Source organism: Bombus affinis, chromosome 8 (assembly GCF_024516045.1).
Source record: "Bombus affinis isolate iyBomAffi1 chromosome 8, iyBomAffi1.2, whole genome shotgun sequence".
In the NCBI taxonomy this organism is placed as follows: Eukaryota; Metazoa; Arthropoda; class Insecta; order Hymenoptera; family Apidae; genus Bombus; species Bombus affinis.
In genome coordinates, this window is record NC_066351.1 from 4,148,702 (window position 1) to 4,169,599 (window position 20,898).

Sequence of the window (20,898 nt, forward strand, 5' to 3'; positions counted from 1 at the left end):
TGATAATACAAGTAAAATGTTAATTTGGTTATTCTATATGACGTAAAATTCTCATTTGTCAATTCATTGATATTATTAGTCAGCAAATTATTGCGCAAGAATAATTTTAACAATATATATAATTTTCTTTCTGTTTCCTAATCAAGATATCAAAACAAATTGCTTAAACGAAATGTTTCGCGTGACATGAAACGTATTAGTAGATAAAATGAAACGAAAGTAAACGGATAAGAAAATGTAGACATTCAATGAGACATTGTTATCTAGACGAGTGGCGTTGTCGGTGGTGTCTCGTTTACAGAGTTTCGCGAGGTGCTGACAAAAGATCTTTCGTTTCGTTGAGCTCGCATTTTGGCCGCGTGTCCCGTTTTTAATTTAGTCTACTTCGAATTGCTGACCACCGCTGACTACCCCGTCTACCAATAGGCCGGCGTCATATCCAGTATTATCCGACGTAGGTTCGCGGAGCAGAGACGGCTCAGTCGTATGATAAACGCGGAGGCACCTGGGTAGGAGGCGAGCTCTGGTGCGTCTGCACATCCATCGACGCCGGTGAATCGTGCACTACGCGAACAATGTGCCCGTGGACCTCGTGAAACGGAACCGCGACCACAGTTGTTCAATTGACGCTCTACTGTTGCGAAACCCGTAGGTCTGTGTCGATCGGCTACTACCGCGTTTTTGTTTCGAATCCTGATCGCCGTGAGATCCACCGGGTGAAACTTGCTTCCGAGATCCGCAATAGCGTTATCCGGACGTTTAGACAGGTGAGACGTTTGTATTGTGCGTGGGATTTCGTTATATGTAATTGTTTTACCAAATCATTGGTTTATCACCTGCACGATAATTTCAATCGTTCAGAAGCTACGTTAATCAACTTTATAGACTGGAAAGCAAAAGAAGGTGATGACGTTACAAATGTAACTACTTTGAAAATTTACCTTCGAATTTGTTATTATGTGTGTATGTGCCATTTTCTTCTAATAAATGAACTCATGGAAGTAAGTAATTTGTTTCTCGAGAATTGAACACTGATCATATAAGGATATGTACATATAATGAAATTGAGAAATTGACATTGACAATATGACAGAAGAGTTGTTTGAATTTCTTATCTGCTTTTGTATAACTCGTGACTCTGCACTTCATGTCAAGAAATAGAATTTGCTTCGTATTATCGTGAGATTAGTCATTCTTGTCAAGAATTCAAAATTGTTTAAATCTTTGACTCTTTTTAAACTTTGAAATATAATTCCTTTGAAATGTTCATGTAAATTCTCTGAATTATCATATACACGGTTGAGTGTTTCGAACGATCATCACGTGCGTAGCTCCTTGTACCAAGATTATCTAAGTATAATATAACTCATAACTGTTTGTCTTGGATGTTATGAATATCAGTCGTCAATGTATTATAGTATCTATTTTCTACCAAGAAACGTAGAATTGAGATCTAACATTTTCGAATTGTTTGAATTGTAACAAAAGATTTGCGTAAAAAATTTGTTCATCAGATTCAGGTTCACCTCGAGGAAAAGTGAGTGTTGCAAAACTGGAAAGTGAATTTTTTATGTAGAAAAACGCGTACAATTTCGAAATTGAATTTAACGAGTGAAACGTTCCCAGCATTTTATAATCGTTAGTTTCGTAAATTCCAAGTAAAGAAATCTTGACATTAACCAACGTTTTTAATTTATTTTTATACTATGACTAATTTATGTTACATTGGTGATAGCATATCGAATGGTACACAATCCGAACTATTATTTCTTTATCCTCGTAATTGGACATTACCAGACCGGAAACACCGTTAGTTTTCTATTCATTAAACTACAAACAGAAGTGCTTTTCACGATACTCCCGCAAAAATAAAAAATTCAATAAACTATAATCAATTTCGACAATTTTCCTATTTATATTTTCCATCAATCGATGGTCTGTTTCGCTGATTCAACGAAGCATAAAATGAATTGGGAATCATATTTATACCTTTATATTTGTCGAACACTAACAGTACGTTTATAACCATCTGGAATCACGTAAGATCTCAATGGGTTTTTGTGGGTGTAAATTTCTCCGTATTATTCACGCTTGTTTTTCATTCGAACTGTTGTTTTAACTTTTAACAGACCGAGACTACCGCTAATTCTGAACCGTACTATTCTCCGTTATATTTTACGTTTAATCCCGTGCTCATCTTTATTTTATCCTCTCTCAATCTTTATATTGTTTAAACGTAACACACAATTTATCTAGAAATTACAAAACTTATATTAAATTAAGATAAATTAAATACTTCAGATCTTTAATGATCTACACTTTACTTTTTTCTCCTACGTTCCAAATCAAACTAACAATTTTCACAAACTCATTTTTCACATCCTATATCCTGTAACATCATAAATTCCAAATAAACTATAGAAACATACACAGTTTTGAGCAAAAAAATATATTTTTCCCATGAAACGTGAAATACAGCCCTCGAATTATCCACAAAAAAGTCGTTACTATCCACAAATAAAGTTTGTTTCCCTCATGTCATGTCAGTCGTAAATTACAGTACAGAGGGGACAGAATTACCATAGGAGGATCAATCATCGTTAGATTCTCAAATGTTTACAGGATGAAATTCCATTGTACTTTAATATAATTCTACGTAGACGTATCGTGTATTATGGTGTAAATATTTTAATTATTTTCCTCATTCGAGGTAAAATAATCGATCTCGTCTACATACACTAATAAAATTTGTTTTCTTAAATTATCAAGGTAATCAAGGGAATAAAATTATTACAAGAGGATGAGTCTTCGTTGGATTCACGAAAACTTAGAAGCACCAACATGCGATGAGGAATGCAGCGACATCGATGACAGTTGCAGCGACGACAGCTACGATTCCGATCTATCAATCTGCGAGGAGAAAGGGCCTGGAAACGAAAAGGAGATCAATGGGGATCGCAGGAGGAAAAGGGAGACCAGGAGACATCCGACCACTACAGTGAAGTTCGACGAGAACGGGTATTTGCCGATAATTACGAGCTGTCGATAGCCGAGAATAAGATCGAATCTTCGTTACGTTGTACAGACATTAATCGAATTACAATTCGATGGTAAACTTTAATTATTAGCTGACTTTGTTCAATGAAACTTCCTAATTAAAATATCGTCTACTATTAAAGCTAATCTCTTATAAATTATTACGTTTTGTATAAACATGGAAATTAGAAATTCTCTGAAAGTATATAATTTGATAATTGATCACAAATTACAGTGATCTTATTCATGAAACAAAATTAGAATAAGAACAAGATTTAAAAAGAAATTGGTGTTTATAATTGTTGCATTATATTATTTCTATATTACATTTTATTTCTATTTTATGAACAAGATTTAAAAATATTAGTACTTGTAGTTGCTACATTGTATTACGAAATTTTCTAAAATTCTTTAATATCGCTACTCTAAATTTTCTCTTCTTCGCGATTTAACGAAACTAATTGACCAGAATCGTACATTTCTGCTCGATTATCCGCATTAACGTAATAATTTGTGCAGCGATGCATGAATTTTTGACATTGATGAAAGAGTTGATGCATATTTTACAGCGGATTCTTCTGTGAGCGGGTTGCAAACTAGCAACAATAAGTCTACAGACGTAATTTCCTTTTAACGTCCACCTACAATAAACGTTCATTAATCACTTGAATCGATTAATTCTCCACCTAGCGTACTGCGAAGTTAACAGTTTAAAATTTCCTATTATTCATATTATGGCTTTCCCCTTCGATCGTTTTGGAACGTTTTCGGATCTCGAAGGTGAAATTAATCAGTTTATTGCGTGGAGAAGAGGGTCAGTGAACATTGTCACAAAGCTGTCTAGTTCTTGTACCAAATGGAAGGATGATTATTACGGTAAACAAAAGTCAAGGGGACGTGGGCATTGTTGCACAAGGAACCGTAATGAGTTCATCGATCACCTAACGAGATTTATTTTTCGCTCCGTACCGTGATAAAGTCGCTTTAAATTTATCAATCTTTCTGACGCTCTACTTTATAGATCATTAAGCGGGGATTAATTCAATAGTTAATTAAACGACGAGGTATTTTTATTAAAAACAGTCTGTTGTTTAAAATACTATTACACGTGTTAGAATGTACGTATATGGTAAAGATATTCTTCTCATTGAACGAATGGCGCGAAATTCAACCATATAGCGCATATTATGATTTTCATTTGATAAATATAGGTTTGTATTTAGGTTTGTGTTTATAAAGAAATTTAAGTTGAATTTTAACTTTAGTTTTAAATCTTCAAGTTCAACATTTTCGTGACACCACGTCAGTGTCACACGCTGGGTGACCCTTTACATAAAGTTTATGAACTTGAAACTTTCTACCAAAAATCGCCGGCTACAGGTTGAAGTTACTAGTAAATTTATATGAACGGCAAAATGTTAAGATTAACGAATGCAAATTTTATTTTGTATCTGTTGAATTTGATGAGATTTTACGAAAAAAATTGGAACGCAGGGGGTCAATCGAGATCATTATATGCGGTGATCTTAAATTGAATGATTCGGTAACCTAAAATAATTGCGTAATAATCTCATAAAATGATACGCGAAATCACTGTTTAAAGATAAGAACAGGGTAGACCTTGAAATTAGAATATGGATGAAGAACTGTAGCAGACACCGTACAACATGATACGCGATATGTATTCATTGATCACTTGAATCGATTTACTTTCTGCTCTATATTGTTGCAGGGTCACTAGGTATAGGGAGTAAGTATAGTTCACGTTATATTATTACCGGTATTCGAGCACCGTGGCAACCGACGAACCGACGTGTCTGCAATTCCGCGTGAATTGCATTAAAGCACACGCACGACGTGAAACGCAAAATTAGGATCGACGTTTATGACCGTGTGCGCTCGAGTTTCAACAAATAGATCATAGTACACATTCTACGTGTAATTAACGGGGGCGTGTTCGTGCAATGTCAAGACGTAATAATTTTTAAATTGATGAATTTTAAACGAAGAAAATATTTCATTTCATCGTGGGAGCAGTACGCTTACAATTGTTGACCTATATTTCATTATTAAACAGTATTTTACATCTTTTTTTTATTTTTTGCATTGACTAGGATCATGCACAAATCATTCGCTGAATTTTATATTTTGCAATAAACATATTGTAACTTTTGTATACATACACATTTTGAAATTCGTTTTACAGTTTCCTAATGCACTCATGATAATCGTGTTTCATCACTAATGAAATTTCAAAATGTTTTTTGTAACACGCATAATATATTCGTAAAATGTTTCTACAAATGTTCGAATACTTTTGTTAATCGCTGTATGTATAATCTACCCTAATTGCGTGACCCACTTTGTATTTTTCACGTTTCATTATTGGTACCATTAGCTTGATTATCATCAGTTGATGCACTGCTTGTCGAATAAAGTCTATTGGTATTGCGTTCCTTCCCCTCGAGCATCTGTTTAAAATTAACGGGGTTGGAAAACGTCTACGGTGTAACGAAGCACGCTTCATTCACGAAGCTTACTGACCTGAAAAGTCGATCGGCCCATTTTTCCAAACGTAGTGATATGTTATAAATATAGCGCGTTCCGAGGTGTTATTTCGCAATAAATCTGTTTCGTATGACAGCTTATCCTACTCTCGTCGCTATTATTTCAATAGTCAAGAAGTGTCATCTTTTTCTCTTCGATATTATTTTCATTCGAAAAATAAGAAATTGATTTATATATCGAAACTTATTTATAATAAAGATATTAATAAATATTAACCGGGTCAATGAAATAGCACGTGAAAGTTGTGTAAACGTAACGTTATTGGAAAATATAAATAAATTAATTTACGTATCGTTTTGTCAAAATACAAAAATTAAAATACGTATTAGAATAATAGATTTTACAGAAACTATAAAAGTTAAAAATCCGAATAAAGTCACAATAAAAAAAAGCTTATAGTACCTACTATGAATATGTTAATTTCTGGAAACTTCGCAAGAGAGAAGGAGGGACAGTGATCAAAAAATATTACGGTGACTAAAAACTTCAAAGAAATTTCTATCTGGTGTCTCGAGGATCTTTTTGTCTAAGATTGACATTTAAAATTAAGTGTATATTTGTAGACTTGGTATTTACGTTTATAGACGGCCGGTGTGTGTTTGGAGATTCTAAATATTGTATTCTCCTTTACAGAACTCCGCATTACATCACGGAATCGGTTAAACGACCGCCTTACGTAATATGGGATCCCAGGAAACCGGCACAAAATCCTGTGTACAATTGTTTGGTAATCAAATTGTTCTGTCGAACCGGATACCATCTTGCTGTTTCGAACTCTGGTCGAGTTCGAGGTTTGAGTGCCACGAACGAGCCACATGGTAACTACAACGAAAAATGAAAATAAAAATTCTGTACTATAAAAACCACATTGATTCACTTTATTGTTATAATCATTAAAAACTGCAGTGTGGATGAAGAAAGCAGTTTTTTTTAATTTCTTCGTTCTATTAATTTCTAGCTTTGCTTCACATTATACCGGTATCATTTGGAGTGATTCGAATACAAAGTCTTGAAACTAGTCTGTATTTGGCTTTCAATAAGAAGGGACGTTTATATGGTGAGGTAAGGTCGCGGATTTTTATTACTAGGTGTAGTGAGTAAAATAATTAAATTTCTAGAAATTGGTTACAAAGTTATTATGTTTCATTATTTTTATGTATCTTATAGTGTAGAATTTGTACTTTTAAATTCATGTAAATTTGTTTTGATTATATCAAGTGATAAATATAATTTGAAATCTACGTAAATAATGATGGGGGGCTAGTCGTTTCAAATAATTGTTATTAATTTATTTCAGTTAAGCGCAAACAAAGATAACACAGAATGGGAGCAATGGAACGTCGGTTCCTACGATGCTTTTCGATCACGAAAATACGCGAATCAGGGATGGTGGATAGGAATAAAGAAAAATGGGCGAGCAAAGCCAGGACCAAAAACAAGTTGGGGCCAAAAATCGATACAATTCCTAGCAATACGACAAGATTAATTTCTACGAATATTTTATATTTCTGTAACTAAATTAATTCGTAACAATTATGTGAATCCTAAACAAAGAAAAAGACACCAAATGTTAAATTAAATCAATCATGATGCATCATGGCGAACTTTAAAAAATCTTTTTAACGAATTTATGTAATTTTTTACTAACAACGAAAATCATACGTTCGACAAGAAATCAATTATACACTTTTTATGGGAAATAAATAATCTCGTTGCCTTCCAATAGAATATAATGTTTATTATAACACTATGTTACTCAACAATGAAATAATTTGAGATTGTGCATTCTGCTTGTGCCCTCCAACTGAAACTTCATTGTAAGTTGCAGTTTTAAATTGCAGTACATTTCTTTTTCTTTATTATTTTTTCCTTATCTTTTTTCTTTCTCAGTTGCAGTAATAATCGTTGATCGAACATGCTGCAGGCAAAGTGTCGATCGTTTTCAATCAGTCAGTTAAATTAGTGATTAAAATGTACACTGTGCTCGCAGCATTTACACGAACGTTAATTTATATTAATATATTATATAATCATATGTAATATATATATATACTATTATACTATACATTAGTACATAATATATATAATTATGGTATATAATATATACTACATATATGTATACATAATATATATATATATATATTTATTTATATCTATATGTAATTGTATATATATAATTATTTCTTATCTCTTTTGTACATCTACATACATTGCATACACGTATGTCGAAACCCTTAAGCGAAAGCTCGAATTAAAAAATGTTGGTGTTTGATTAAATACGGTAACTACAAACATTTATAACCCTTGCATTCTTATTTATAAGTATCAAATACGTGAAAAAGCGATAACTAACTTTAACAATTGCGATTTAATACTGAAAACGAATCTTACACCAGAAAACATCAAGAAACTGATATTTAATTATAAGTCTAGCATATTGTTTGATTTCAATCATTCAAATTGCACATTTTAATCTTTCATATAAACTTTCATACTTACAATAAGAGATTAGGTCATGACAACTGAGATTCTTCAAATACACACGACATTGCACGAAATACAAAATGGAATTCTTTGGTAGTAAGTAACAAATGCGTAAACGTTTTTTAAGCAAAAAGCGTATGCGGTGACTAAAAAAAGAAAAAATTGAACAATGAATTCCTCGACCTACAGATTTGGATCGTGAATTCGGAATTCAAATTCGATTCGAATATGCGCTTCAAGAAAAAACGGGCGAATTTTTGCTCGCAAATGAGTTTTTCTATAAACAGTATGTACACGAATTAATGAAACGTGTAAATATGAAATAAGCAGAATATACTAAATAGACTATAAATAAACAGTGTTTTGAGAATTCTTATATCTACAATAATTTTATGTTCTTCTCGTGAAATAAGGCAGTTATAAGTATAAATGCGTGTACATACTCTTTATGGAGGATTAAAGATCACATTATTTTAAGATCCCTGTTTCTTCGATATTTGTTATCTAAGGTGACAACGTGAATTCACTTCTTTTTGGTGTTGGGGCTCGTAGATTGAAAAACACTCGATGCTGACATTAAATTCTCAATATACTGGCTCAGCACTTGATTTTCACTTCTCAACTTCAGGTTTTCCTCCTTTACGCTATCTACTCTCTGGGATAAATCTGAGCGGTAAAAAGATATTTTAGAAAATCATTTTAAGTAAATTAAATGTATATGTAAGAATTGTAGACCACATTCGAAATTTATTTACCATCTAATGTGTTCTGAAGTTCAAGCACTTGAGCAATCAATCTTGCCTTTTCTTCTTGCTCATCTGGGCTTATATCAGGATCTAAACCTACAGTCACATAATCTTGAATGCTTGATGATATTTTGTGAAATAGTAGAGTGTAAACGATTTGAGACTTACTGTTAGGACTACAACTTCCATTTGTAAATGTAGATGGTATAGAATCCATGCTGTGTCCACTGCCAAGTGCATCAGATATGTGGCAGCTATTGTCCAAAATTTCTTCTTCGGGAATTATCACTGTATATAGAAACAATAATTCTAACTGTTATCTTGTATAATGCAAATTTAACAGAAATTAAATTTCCTTAATCGCTTGGATGATAACAATTTCACAATTTTTATATATATATAATAAATAATAGAATTTTTCATATATGAACAGTACACGGATTGTGTGACCCAAAAATTCCAGAAATACCTCGCGTTTTATCAAGAATCAACACGTATGTAAATACTCGAAAATTAATTAGTTGCATTAGCCAATAAACTATACATTTAACAATTTACCACGATTTCATAAATTTTCTTGTCATTAGAACGTCAATCTAAAAGCTGAAGCAACGAGATTCCGTCTAAGGTAAGTGTTTAAATATTTCATGGAACGCTAAGGAAAACTTAAAAACAGGTTATAACGAAGATGCGATGATTGGAATTAAGAGAATTGGGTCAAAGACATGGGCACGAGTTCCCTACCTTGTGGATCATCGTCTGCCAGCGGTATGCTGTTCATGTCATCCAGAAGCTTGTCTGTCATCGAAGTGGACATCTTGACGCGTAGGATGCTCTACGAGAGAAATAACACACTTCCAAGCAAACCTGCGCGCAAGTACAACGTTTGACCCTTGAAGTTTATCGATTTCCACGGGAAACCCACACGAGACCGTTGCCACGTTTGTTGAAAAAGATACAAGATATGATCGATCGTTATACCCTAAGTGACAAATCGTATAATCGAAAAGTTTACTAACTAAATTCTTGAAAATATCAATTCAATTTCTAGATGATTCAACGACTTAATGTCGTTTGACACTGCTCTTGCTCGCCATTTGCTTTTTTGATGACACCTACAGGCACCGAGTCCTACTATTCTATGTGATAATACATGGATAATACTGTGGGAATTACCATCTGAATAAGGAAAATGGACTTTCATGTGATTTCATTATTTTAGAAGGTACTATATGAATATTTGCTTGGAAGAAATATTTTAAATGTTATTTTTTGATTATATATTGTGATTTCATTGGGTTATTGATTATAAATGAAGTTTTATTGTAGAATAATCGTAAATGTTTGAGGGTTTCGATGTAAAATAGGAATCTATAAAGATTTTAGTGAGAAGATTTTATTAATATGATATTTTTATATTTAGGGCCTAGGTATGTGTGGAAAAGATTGACTGAGAAAAGTAGAGTAATAATATAGCGCCCCTATAGTCCTATGCAAACAACAAATGGACTACACTCCGAACTTTTCGACGGTAGATATGCTGATTAATTGAGATAGAAGAACATAGATTACAAATATGCATGAATAGACAGATGAATTGAAAATTAAAAATGCGGTTTGAAAATTTGACAAAAATGTTCTGATTTCTAATTTTAAGATCAGATGATTACAGCAAGAGAAGTATAAGCTCAGATTTCGAGGCTCAGCAATTGTGGCATCTTAGATTTCCTAATTGCATAATTATGAAACATAAACACATATTTTGAGCTTGATCTACGATAATATGAGGCAGTGAAAATGTAGTAGAATGTTCAGGTTTCAAGATTATTCTGTTATTACAGTTGACATTATTAATATACGCTGAGGTAATACAAGTTTCTTGAGAGTTTATAATGATCTTCCATTTTATAGATTTCAACTGTTCTATTCCACAATTGCAATTATACTTTTTAAATATCAAGACTACTTGTTTTAATGAAATGTGATCACCATATTTTAAGAGATATAAGGAACAGATACAGGTAACGGTTCTCACTGCATACGATTCGATTTTTCTTTAAATCAGTTATCCTCTATACATTATACATTCTCTGTTGCATAAATTTCATATTAAATAAAATATCACATTATTTACACGAACAATTATCTCTTTAATATTGTATATATGTAGTTTCATTTTCAAAAGAACTGTAAATTTTCTTTTTATAAAGAATCGAATGAGAATCACTTAAAGTCGGTAATAACAAGAAGCTGATCCAGTATCTCGTTTCCAAGAATTTTTGTGGGTCAACCGAATCATTCATTTTCGCGTATATGATGCGAATTTTATATAGTAGTCTAGAATTACGCGTAGTGTGTATCTTCAAAGAATTTAAAGCCGAAGGATTCGGAACTATCTTCGAAATGCAAAATGAACTGCATGATGTCCTCGAAAATATTGAGAATATTACAGTTACTTAATATATTACATAAACATTGTATTTATATTTTTGATAACTATTAAATTCTTAAAAAGCTCGAAATATTAGGTTATTTTTTTATTGTTTTATATAGTTATTGTTGTTTTTTAATTTTAGAATGTTTGTTTTAGAACATGCTGAATTTGTGACTTTTTAAAATAATTTTTTATGATTATACGATAATTTTTGACGAATGATATCCGAAAATATTAGTTTTGAAGTATTGATTAACAATAAATAATTATATGTATTTTCTTCGTCCGTGATAATATAGCAGCCTTCTTAATCCAATGATGGTACAAGCCTACAGAATCTACTCTCGGTATAAGAGTTTCTGAGAATACCTAAATTACTAAAAGTTGTTAACCTAAGAATAATTTATGAAATTTATAAATTTTATATAAATGTAAAGATACATCTTTATTCAACTGAATGAAAATAACTAACTCAGTAAACATCTTAACATGAAACTTTTACCAAAGCATAATCAAACACGTGAGAGTTTTTATTGTGAACAGAGTTACTTAATATGTACTATTATTAATATTAATAATAATAAACTATTAACTATTATTAATAATAAGGCGCAGCACTCGGTCCTGAAAGACTGTTTTAAACTTTTTATTAAATCTCTATCGTATTTCAAATACAAATTAAATATCGAATCATATAAAATTATTTTTATTATAGTAAAATGTGTCTCTTAATAACATACACATGTTGTATTTTACTGCTATTAATAGACATTTACATTCAATATAGTTTATTTCGTTAGCACTTCGTGATCATTTTCAAACTTTCGCACGACAGATGCAAATAACAATCATAAACTATAAATTCTGATTAAAAAACAAATTCAAAAAATTAAAAAATTATTCGTATCTGCGTTGAAAGTATCTTTTCTAATATAACCGGGAAGCCTTCGCATTCTTTCCTTCAATCCGGCACGTCTTTGAAGTTCACCGTCTAAATCCTACGAGGTCGAGCTGCCTTAAAAAGAGAAGTTTCCTCCCTTTGACGTTGGATTTCACGCAAGGCTAAGTTATGCGAAGATGCTCCTTGTTTAAGCGCAAATTGGGTTTGCTCGACGCGAAGTAAGAACCCTCGCGGAGCACACAGGTCCTCGTCCTTGAAATTAATTCGCAAAAGAGACAAAGGACTATTCGGTGGTCGTAGAGCGCCGTTCAAGCTTCACGGTTGACGAACTGTCGACACGCGCCAGGCAAATATTAGTCGACTGGAAGTGGCAGTAATTGGATAAATAGTTGTCAGACCGTGTCTTCCTCCCCCTAAAATAAATTTCTTGCAAAAGACGTCTAAATGAAGCCATGATTCATTCGAAACTTTACCTTTCTGTGCACCTCAATCTTCTACAAATAATAATACAGAATATATATTCACACCTTAAATGTATTGAATAATGAATTGAATATTGAAATGTGAATGAATCCTTTGCTGCGAAAGTACAAAGACAATTAAATGGGAACATTGATATTTCAGAAATTGTAAAAAACATTCATTAAATATAAGAATATAGTACATCATTAATTAATTTTATTTGAAAATAGGGATAATATTCATAAAACAAAAAAAAATGTCATCTTGTCATTCCACCGTATACAATTTAAAGGAACTTACAGGACTTTGTTAAAGTATAATAAATTGTAATATGTTTCGAGTTATATCATTTTTGCAGCAAGGGGGTGCGTTATATTCTTTTATTAAATCACTATATCGTATCGAAACATTGAAGTTAATTTTCAACTTTAAAATCGTAGGTTGAAAAAATAGTTTACATTAAAAGTAGTTTGAATAAAACTGTAGGCTCGGATTTATAAATCTGGTCAGAGATCATCATTTCTTCTGATTCAACAGAATTGTGCAATTTATTTCATTATATTCGACACACGTCGCGTTTGATCGATTTTAGTTAATCGCTCGGGGTTATATAGCAGAATTCCCAGCGTGCTGGACGCCGACGCACCTATTGATTTTACGGGAGAGGGAGGATGAGGGAGTGGAATAAGAGAGGACAAGGGGGTAAAGGTGGTCCGACAGTCTCTTCTGACCGATGCAGCTTCATTTCCCAGGAGCATTCACTTAGAAACATCTTTCCTACGTTTTACTTCGATCAATCGTCGAATAAATAACACGTTGCTTCGTAACTAATTATTCCAACATTGTGCATCTTCAACGACTAAAGAATTATTTCTTCTTTTCATATACACTTATTACATCCACATATTTTACTATAAATTATATAAATAAAAAAACGAAGTATAGTATTGCATCTTATCATGATCTCCGAATTTTTGTGATTCAATCGAAGTTTTGTTTCAGTAAGAAAAATGACCTTTCATATCTGAAAAAATTGTATCGTTAAATTGAAACGATAAGTAACGCATATTAATAACGATTGATTGCAAACGCCCAAAAAGTCTAACAAAATTAAGTAATAATTTTGTGATAATTGTTAGCACTGTTTACAATAAGATCTTATTATTATTTCAATACAATTAATCTTATTACTTCGGTATAAAAAGAGAGTCAATGTGAATAACTTTAGAGTATATGTGAAAATTAGAAAAAAAGTATCTAAAGAATTGAATATGTATTGCGAAATGATGTCAAGTACCTGGAAAAGTTTTACGTAAATTCTATAAATAATATGACATTTAACCTTGATATTTTTTAAACCTTTAAATGATTCGATCGAGATCTTTTTTTAACGATATTGTAAAAAGGGAAGAAGCAACTCCACATTCTGTAGTGAGTTTGAGCGAAGCTGAAAAAGGCGAGATTAAAGAAGGGAAAAACAAGGAGATCGAAGGGATGAATCGTCTGTTATTTGTGGATATCTCGAATGAAGTGGTCGTACCGGTCGAAGGCGAATACTTGGGTAATCCTCTGATATACGTGAGAAGAAAGTCAAATTTCTTAAACGTCAGCCAGCCTAGCAAATTCTAGAGTTCAAGCTGGACCGGATAAAAAATTCGCGGGGATTTTTCCACGTTCCTCTGTAAATCGCAATAGACTGACCCTATCGTGGAATATGAACTGAGCGAATGGAGTATCACTATCTACATTTTTTAAATTTCAGCATCTTTATATCATTCATATATATACTTATTAATTGTAAACTCAACCATCAACTCTAAATGAAATTTTAAATATAATATATAATGTGTAATACACAATTTAACTTATTTTTAGTACAAATCGTACGCCTGGAGAAACACATTCAATAGCATTGATTATAATAAAATATTTCAGTTAAACATCTACATTTAAATCTAAAAACTTATTTCTACAACATACCTTATCAATGTTAAAAAATTCTAGAAATATTTGCATCCAAATTATGGGATGAAGTTGCCAATTAAAGAAAATTTTACCAAAACGTACGAATGAATTATAATTAGGACTCTCGAATATATTTGGCACTATACGATGAATTATAATTATTTGTTTGGCGTTTGTCAAACAAAAGAGATGGTGGAAAATAATCGCTGGTCGAATGCTTGTTTTCAATTAAATCGTTCGCGTGTTCACAGCGGGCAACGAATCCGACAAATGCTACGGCGTAATTATGCGCGTGCTTCGTTTAAATTCACGACGATAATCGATGGTCATTAAATGACAACGGACCAAAGAGAAACAGGTACGTCGCTGACTTTGCTTTTAATCCAACTTAACGGCTGAACAATTCGTTCTGATTTGTTCGTCAGACGCGTTCGAGTTGAACGCGTCAGCGTGAAGCAAATACGTCGAATCCTTTTTTCCTGGCAATCGAAGCGAATGCACCCTTCGAATTTCGTAAAAATCAAATGTATTTGTTGCCTCCACTACCTATCTTTACTATGGCTCGATTTTGTTAAGATTCAGTAGAAACATTTAACTTTTACGATTCGAAATGTATCCATATTTACGTAGATATTAATATGTATGATGTTAAATACGATTAAGATATAGATAATTTAATATGTAATTTATATGTGTCTCGATAAGAGAAATCATATTGTAATATAAAACAAAAAATTATGAAATTTCAATTCAACTTTAATCTATCAGTCTATGTGTCTTGATAAGAGAAGTCATATTTTAATATAAAAGAAAAAATTGCGAAATTTCGATCTATTCAAAATCTTATTTAACCCTAATAATCTTATGAAACGTCTATTACTACGGATTTATTTATCCCAAAGTAGCAAGGGAATTCCGAATGAATTCCTCACCAGAAAATACACTCGAATGTTTAAACTCATTGATTGATTTTTCTTACGAAACATTCATTAACTTTCGCTGCAGCCTTTTTTGCAGCGACGCAACGAGGAGCGAAGATTGACTTACGAGGTCGCTTTTCGCGACGAAGTTCATGGTGTAAAAGTTCCATGCGAAACGATTTGAGAACCATCGCTTTAAAGCCCCACTTATCGAGCGCCTAGTTGGTATGATAATGTAATAAAATAAATGGAGGTTGCTGTTTCCGAACGATATAGAGTCTCGTTTCCTCTCTGTTCCGCCGCTGTTCGATCTTCCTCGTTTCCAGCCACCCTCCTCGGTCTCTCCTCGTCGCACATCGCTACTTTCGACTCCTCCGTCTCGTTTCATTCGAGCGTGTTCGAGTCTCGGCGCTGGTTCCTCACTCCGACCCACTCAGTTTCATTTTAGCGGAGCGCCCTCCCAGCCTGGCCGGCTACGGAGGGGTTGCCACGGGGATCGAGAAGGTAGAAGGGAATGGAGCTCACCTCGAAAGCGAAATACAACAAGTCCCGCCGCCATTGCTGGGTCACCCTTCAACGGGAGTTTTGTCGTTGCGTGGGTGGGGGTTTGACAGCCCTGTGCGACGAGTCATCCCCTTTCGACCCCGACCGCCTGCATTCACGTAGGGTGGGGGTGAAAAAGAGAGTGACAGAAACAGGGGAATCCTCTGTTCCGTACCATTACAAGGGGAACTGAGAAAGAGATGGATATGCTAAGGAGTAAGAGAGAGAGAGAGAGAGAGAGAGAGAGAGAGAGAGAGAGAGAGAGAGAGAGAGAGAGAGAGAGAGAGAGAGAGAGAGAGAGAGAGAGAGAGAGAGAGAGAGAGAGAGAGAGAGGGGGGCGGTGGGAAGGAGACAAATGAGATCGAGAAAGAAAGAAGATGGGAGTTTGTGAGATGGAAAGAAAAGAATAAAAAAGCGGAAACATGGTTTGTTATGTGGTGGAGAAGGATGGAAATAGAAAGAGGATATTGTCGAATGACGGAGAGAAAAGATCGAGGGGATGAGGCGGAGTATATTTATAGGGAGGAAAGTGAGTCGAAGAAGGAAAAAGAATGCAGGATGAAGAGTGATACACATAGAGAGAGGGATCCGAAAGGTGGAAGAAGGGAGAGAGGTCGAAAACTCCGCCCCTGCATCCGCAAAAGCGAGTCAATACTATGACCGTCCATCCTTTCTCCTCCGAATACTCTCTCGGTAACCCGCGCGCCGCCTTTCCAACCCCTTTCTCTCTTTGTGCTCGAGCCATCGGGATATCGAAATTCGTTACGTGCCGTAGCGCGAGGACGCTCGACTTGAAAGTTCCCGGCGTCACGAAGCAAACGCGTGTTTTAGGAATTGACTCGGATATGGAGCGAGCGGAATTCAATTCTAAAACGGTTTCAGATACCTGTGAGTACCACTCTGCGTCGTTCTTTCCTGCACATTTCCATGTAATACATGCGTTTTCTATTGCTCTTGCAGTTTCGTTTCAATTTATTTGTTGTCCTTAATCAAATGCGTTGTCCTCGAAATATTTTTTTCTATTTACTTATATGATAAAGAAAAACTGAGATAAATACACTAAGAAAAAAATATGTAGTAATAGAAAATAAAATTTTTGTTTTTTACAGTTATTCTAACCTGTGGACCATTTAAGTAGAGATCAAACTTCGAGGTAAATTGTAGTGCAGAAACTGATTTATCATTTTGTCAGATTAAGCTTACTCTATTTAATGTAATATACAAGCGATTAATATAATGATTTTACGCCTTTTTTAAAAAAAGGATGGAAAACCTTCTTATAAATACCACGAATATATCGCCTTATTCAACTAAGAAAAATGGACTTGTTATGTTTTCCTCGTGTGCTCATCAAATAATAAACCTAATTTTCCATAACTTAAAAAGATTCCTGAAAGGATTAAGAATTTAATTACTCGATTAATCCTCTTATCAATAATTCCAATGCACCCTGTATAATTCCAAAAACACGTTCACGCACGGTGGAAACGTACAAAAGACGCGTATAACCGAATAAATATCGAGCAGTGATTTTCAGATGAGGGCCGATTCGAGAAAGCGGGTTCCGATCGAAAAAGTATTAAGGGGTAAGTCTCTCGCTCCCGTGCCGGGGCGTTTAACTCTCCGATTGCTTTGACAACTTAAGCAGGCCCTTAAACCTTGCTCGAGCCTCGATGTAATTTATAAGCGGCCGAGGGGGTAATTCCGTAGGGGATCGTCAAACTGCCATGTGGCAAAACCCCCGAGGGAAAGTCAGGGATTATACGGTGATAAATAAATATGTACGTTTATGCAACAACCACCGTGACTCGGGGTTAGCGTCAAATTTCGATTCGCCGGGATTCGCTAGTGTTACCCTCCGTTAAATAAACAGAAATTAAAGTAGTACGGGTGTTCGGATCTTTGACTTTTGTCCCGAAGTAAATCAGTTTATATAATAGATTGTATGGATTGTATATGTTTTCGACCTTATATATTATATTATATATAATATATGTATAATATATTAATGTAAATAATGTAAATAGAGTAAATATAAATAAAAGTATAAATTTTTATTTATAGCGACCAAATGAAAATTGAAATTGTAAATTTCAACATGATGATCTGTAAATAAATCGCAATGGAGGGGGTTGATGGGAGGGCGTTTCGACGATTCTTACGCATGTGTACTTTTATTACAAGTGGTTAGGTAATCATTACAATATATGTCATGTGACTCAGTATCTAGACTTTTACAGCAAATAGTATCACAACACGAAATATACAAGAAAAGCACAGACGTGTATCTTTTTACAGCTGTCTGAAAGTTCGTATCAGTTATTCAAGTATATTCAAAACCTTATCTTACATATTTCAGTGAACATAAATAATACGTTAAAAAAACTCACGAATAAATTAAATAAAAATTTTTTACTCCAGTGAAAATTTTTGTCATTAGTGTGATTCATATAAAATTGACTACTTAAAACTGAAAGATGAAACGACTTGGTCAACACGTCGAACCTAATGTTCGATAAACATTTTTATAATAAATAAATATGTGTATATATCTATATCTTTATGTCAGAACTGAGTATCCCTCGTTTCATTTAGATACCGTTGAACCATTAAACTAAATACTGTACTTATCGATTCGTTACTTTTCTCGAAGGATCCATCGTTACTTGGCCCCAATCTAGTAGAAAGAAATCACTAGACGAGGCGAAGAATTTATTAAAGGGTCATACTTGGGGCTTCGTCCTTAGGCCAAAGCTTTCACACATCGTTCTCGATTATTTAGTCGGCTCAATTGTTTATTCATACCTGTTAGTCTTTTTTTCAAATCTGTCGTTGAATGAGTACTTTCAATGTCTACACTGCACTCCAGTTCGCATACTTATATATTCTCGCAAAGAAAAGTCCTTCGTGTTCTTTTATATACTGTATCCGAAGGTACAGGTACTACAAAGGAATCTCGATCAAATCAGCGATACGTTTACTTTGGTGACGATTCGATTACGATGTCGAATACTTCGCGTATTTTTATATTTTTTGACGTTCGAGGTTTTATTTTAATGGAAAAATGTGAACTATGTCACAGAATGGAACGAACACCTTACAGAAATAAAATTATTCTCAATACTATGAAGTCGGTAAAATTTCACTTATCCTGATTTTAACGTGGCACTGTACAAGAATCGATTATTCGAAAATTCTCGTGAAATGTTTCTTTTTGATTGTTCCGGGTGAAATATCGGCGAAGAATAATCTTTAATTTTTATACATGTCGCACAAGACTTTCTCCATTGGAGTGTTGCCGATTGTTCTGTGAAAGTATATCAGTTCCACCCTCGATGCTGGCACTGTCCTCAGCAACGGCAGTAACAGTAATAGTCTGCCGAATCTTGCTGGACTTCCTGGTTGCTGCGCCCTAGCGTGTTGGCCTAACATCACTTGCGCTTGATCCTGCAAGTTTTCTATCTGACTGGAATCCTTTAAGCCACGGGTTTCTGCAAAAAAAAATGAAAATTCCGTTTTGGATTTTGTGTTCTATTATTTTATAATAAAATATAAATCTTCGATAAAAAAATAGAAGGATAACATATCAATCAGTAATGATTCAATGATAGTACAGGTAAGTTAATTGATGAAGAATAATTGAATAATTAGAACTTGATATTTCATTGTCTGGTACGCGACTACAATTTTCCACGACGATTAATTTTACCACGAACCTGGTCGAAATAGTACTATAGCCTTCATACAGGCAAATTCAGCAGGATCAACCATGACAGCCTTATATCTCTGCAAGGTATCGTGCAAATGCCTCACATCTGCTGCAACTTGACTCGGCTTGCCCGTGGTAGTTTGCATATGGATTCCGGAATGAGGATGCGGATGCGGCGATAGAGTCAAGGCAGTCAGTTCCGCGGAATTGAAGAGAGGCGACGATTCGAGTGGAAGGCACCACTGTACTGCGTTCAGAAGGAAAAGCTCTGACCAGGCCTCTTCTAAAAGTATCACCTATCACGAGTACCGTGATTTCAATTATCAAATTTTATAGAATAAAATGGAATTATTTGTATTTCCTAAGCTTCAAACTTTTAAAATTCAATCTTGAACTCTGCACATAATCGTCATAAATAAAAATATAAAAATACATGGAAAATACAGAACAGGAAAAGATGATTTTGGTAACTTTCTGGCAAAATTTCTTTATAAATTAAGAAATTGAGGAAAATTAAAGTTGATTAATTTGGCTTTCAAGAGGCTCATTTATCGATAAAACGAATAATCAATAATTATTAGAATGAAAAAATGTTATTATCTGTGTTCGATTGGGTTTAAGATGAAAAGTAGGAAAAGAAGGTTTCAAGGTACCTGATCTCTGAAAGGCAAACTCGCGAAAGACGGAAGATTCTTGGCCCACTTTACAGCCATGAAAAGCAATCTAGCACTGGTTTCGTAGACCGTTTCAGCACTAGCAGGCGAATACAACGAGGGGATCACAGGTGGAATTTGCGTGCAACCGCTTCTTTGGGGTGTCAATGGTTCCTCATTTGTCACGTCTATACTATCTTCAGATGCATTTCCTGTTGCAGAATATTATGACCCATTGTTAAAGCAAGCATGCGTTACTTTCATCAAAATAAAAGGAAAGGAATAAAAAAGTATTTATTGGAAAATCTTTTTCCTATTTATTTAACTAATAAAAAAGAGATAAAATGGACGAATACCATCTTCATTATCCTGCCGCGGTGGTGTTGGAGGATTCGTCGAATTTGTTGTCGGCGCAACGGTGGGTAAAGGCAATGGTGTCGTGTATCTCGCCATAGCTAAAGACACAGGTGGTCTGAA

At 34.1% G+C, this 20,898-nt stretch overlaps 3 protein-coding genes and 2 long non-coding RNA genes across 10 annotated transcripts in view; 3 read left to right on the forward strand and 2 right to left on the reverse strand.

The window, feature by feature from the left end:
- The first annotated feature begins 455 nt into the window (after positions 1-455).
- On the forward strand, positions 456-7,881 carry LOC126919523 (fibroblast growth factor 1-like). Its single transcript, XM_050728865.1, has 5 exons — positions 456-767; positions 2,770-3,018; positions 6,238-6,422; positions 6,563-6,666; positions 6,902-7,881. Exons 2-5 carry the CDS (start codon positions 2,801-2,803, stop codon positions 7,088-7,090), a joined length of 696 nt encoding a protein of 231 aa, XP_050584822.1. The 5' UTR covers positions 456-767; positions 2,770-2,800; the 3' UTR covers positions 7,091-7,881.
- On the reverse strand, positions 7,322-9,727 carry LOC126919524 (short coiled-coil protein B). Of its 3 annotated transcripts, none has more exons than XM_050728868.1 (4): positions 9,579-9,727; positions 9,003-9,122; positions 8,844-8,930; positions 7,322-8,754 (listed from the first exon to the last, which is right to left on the reverse strand). In XM_050728868.1, the coding sequence occupies exons 1-4, from the start codon at positions 9,649-9,651 to the stop codon at positions 8,612-8,614; spliced, it is 423 nt and encodes a 140-aa protein (XP_050584825.1). In that variant the 5' UTR covers positions 9,652-9,727; the 3' UTR covers positions 7,322-8,611. The 3 variants fall into 3 exon arrangements, with proteins under 3 accessions (XP_050584825.1, XP_050584824.1, XP_050584823.1); XM_050728867.1 differs by having other exon boundaries at positions 8,844-8,945; XM_050728866.1 differs by having other exon boundaries at positions 8,844-9,122.
- On the forward strand, positions 9,314-11,292 carry LOC126919525 (uncharacterized). 2 transcript variants are annotated; one of them, XR_007711686.1, is made up of 4 exons: positions 9,314-9,328; positions 9,422-9,462; positions 9,543-10,059; positions 10,258-11,290. It is a non-coding gene; the product is annotated as an uncharacterized LOC126919525 (long non-coding RNA). The 2 variants fall into 2 exon arrangements; XR_007711685.1 differs by having other exon boundaries at positions 9,422-10,059; positions 10,258-11,292.
- A 4,244-nt stretch (positions 11,293-15,536) lies between these two features.
- On the forward strand, positions 15,537-18,193 carry LOC126919711 (uncharacterized). Its single transcript, XR_007711751.1, has 2 exons — positions 15,537-16,947; positions 17,169-18,193. It is a non-coding gene; the product is annotated as an uncharacterized LOC126919711 (long non-coding RNA).
- A 21-nt stretch (positions 18,194-18,214) lies between these two features.
- Positions 18,215-20,898, reverse strand: part of LOC126919709 (photoreceptor-specific nuclear receptor-like) — a 31,979-nt gene continuing 29,295 nt past the window's right edge. For all 3 annotated transcript variants that reach the window (XM_050729221.1, XM_050729220.1, XM_050729222.1), the window contains 4 exons: positions 20,778-20,893; positions 20,422-20,633; positions 19,776-20,064; positions 18,215-19,550 (listed from right to left, as the gene is read on the reverse strand). In XM_050729221.1, coding sequence (XP_050585178.1) covers positions 19,312-19,550; positions 19,776-20,064; positions 20,422-20,633; positions 20,778-20,893 — 856 coding nt within the window. In that variant the 3' untranslated portion in view covers positions 18,215-19,311. The remainder of the gene's footprint in view (positions 19,551-19,775; positions 20,065-20,421; positions 20,634-20,777; positions 20,894-20,898) is intronic.

What these genes read in the sequence shown, in the direction of transcription:
- LOC126919523 (XM_050728865.1), top strand. Translation starts at nt 2,801, where the DNA reads ATGAGTCTTCGTTGGATTCACGAAAACTTAGAAGCACCAACATGCGAT. An exon ending in TGCCACGAACGAGCCACATG is followed by an intron (nt 6,423 to 6,562) that starts GTAACTACAACG and finishes ATTAATTTCTAG; the next exon opens with CTTTGCTTCACATTATACCG. An exon ending in AGGGACGTTTATATGGTGAG is followed by an intron (nt 6,667 to 6,901) that starts GTAAGGTCGCGG and finishes AATTTATTTCAG; the next exon opens with TTAAGCGCAAACAAAGATAA.
- LOC126919524 (XM_050728866.1), bottom strand. Translation starts at nt 9,651, where the DNA reads ATGTCCACTTCGATGACAGACAAGCTTCTGGATGACATGAACAGCATA. An exon ending in GGCAGACGATGATCCACAAG is followed by an intron (nt 9,123 to 9,578) that starts GTAGGGAACTCG and finishes TTCTATATACAG; the next exon opens with TGATAATTCCCGAAGAAGAA. An exon ending in ACTTCAGAACACATTAGATG is followed by an intron (nt 8,755 to 8,843) that starts GTAAATAAATTT and finishes TTTACCGCTCAG; the next exon opens with ATTTATCCCAGAGAGTAGAT.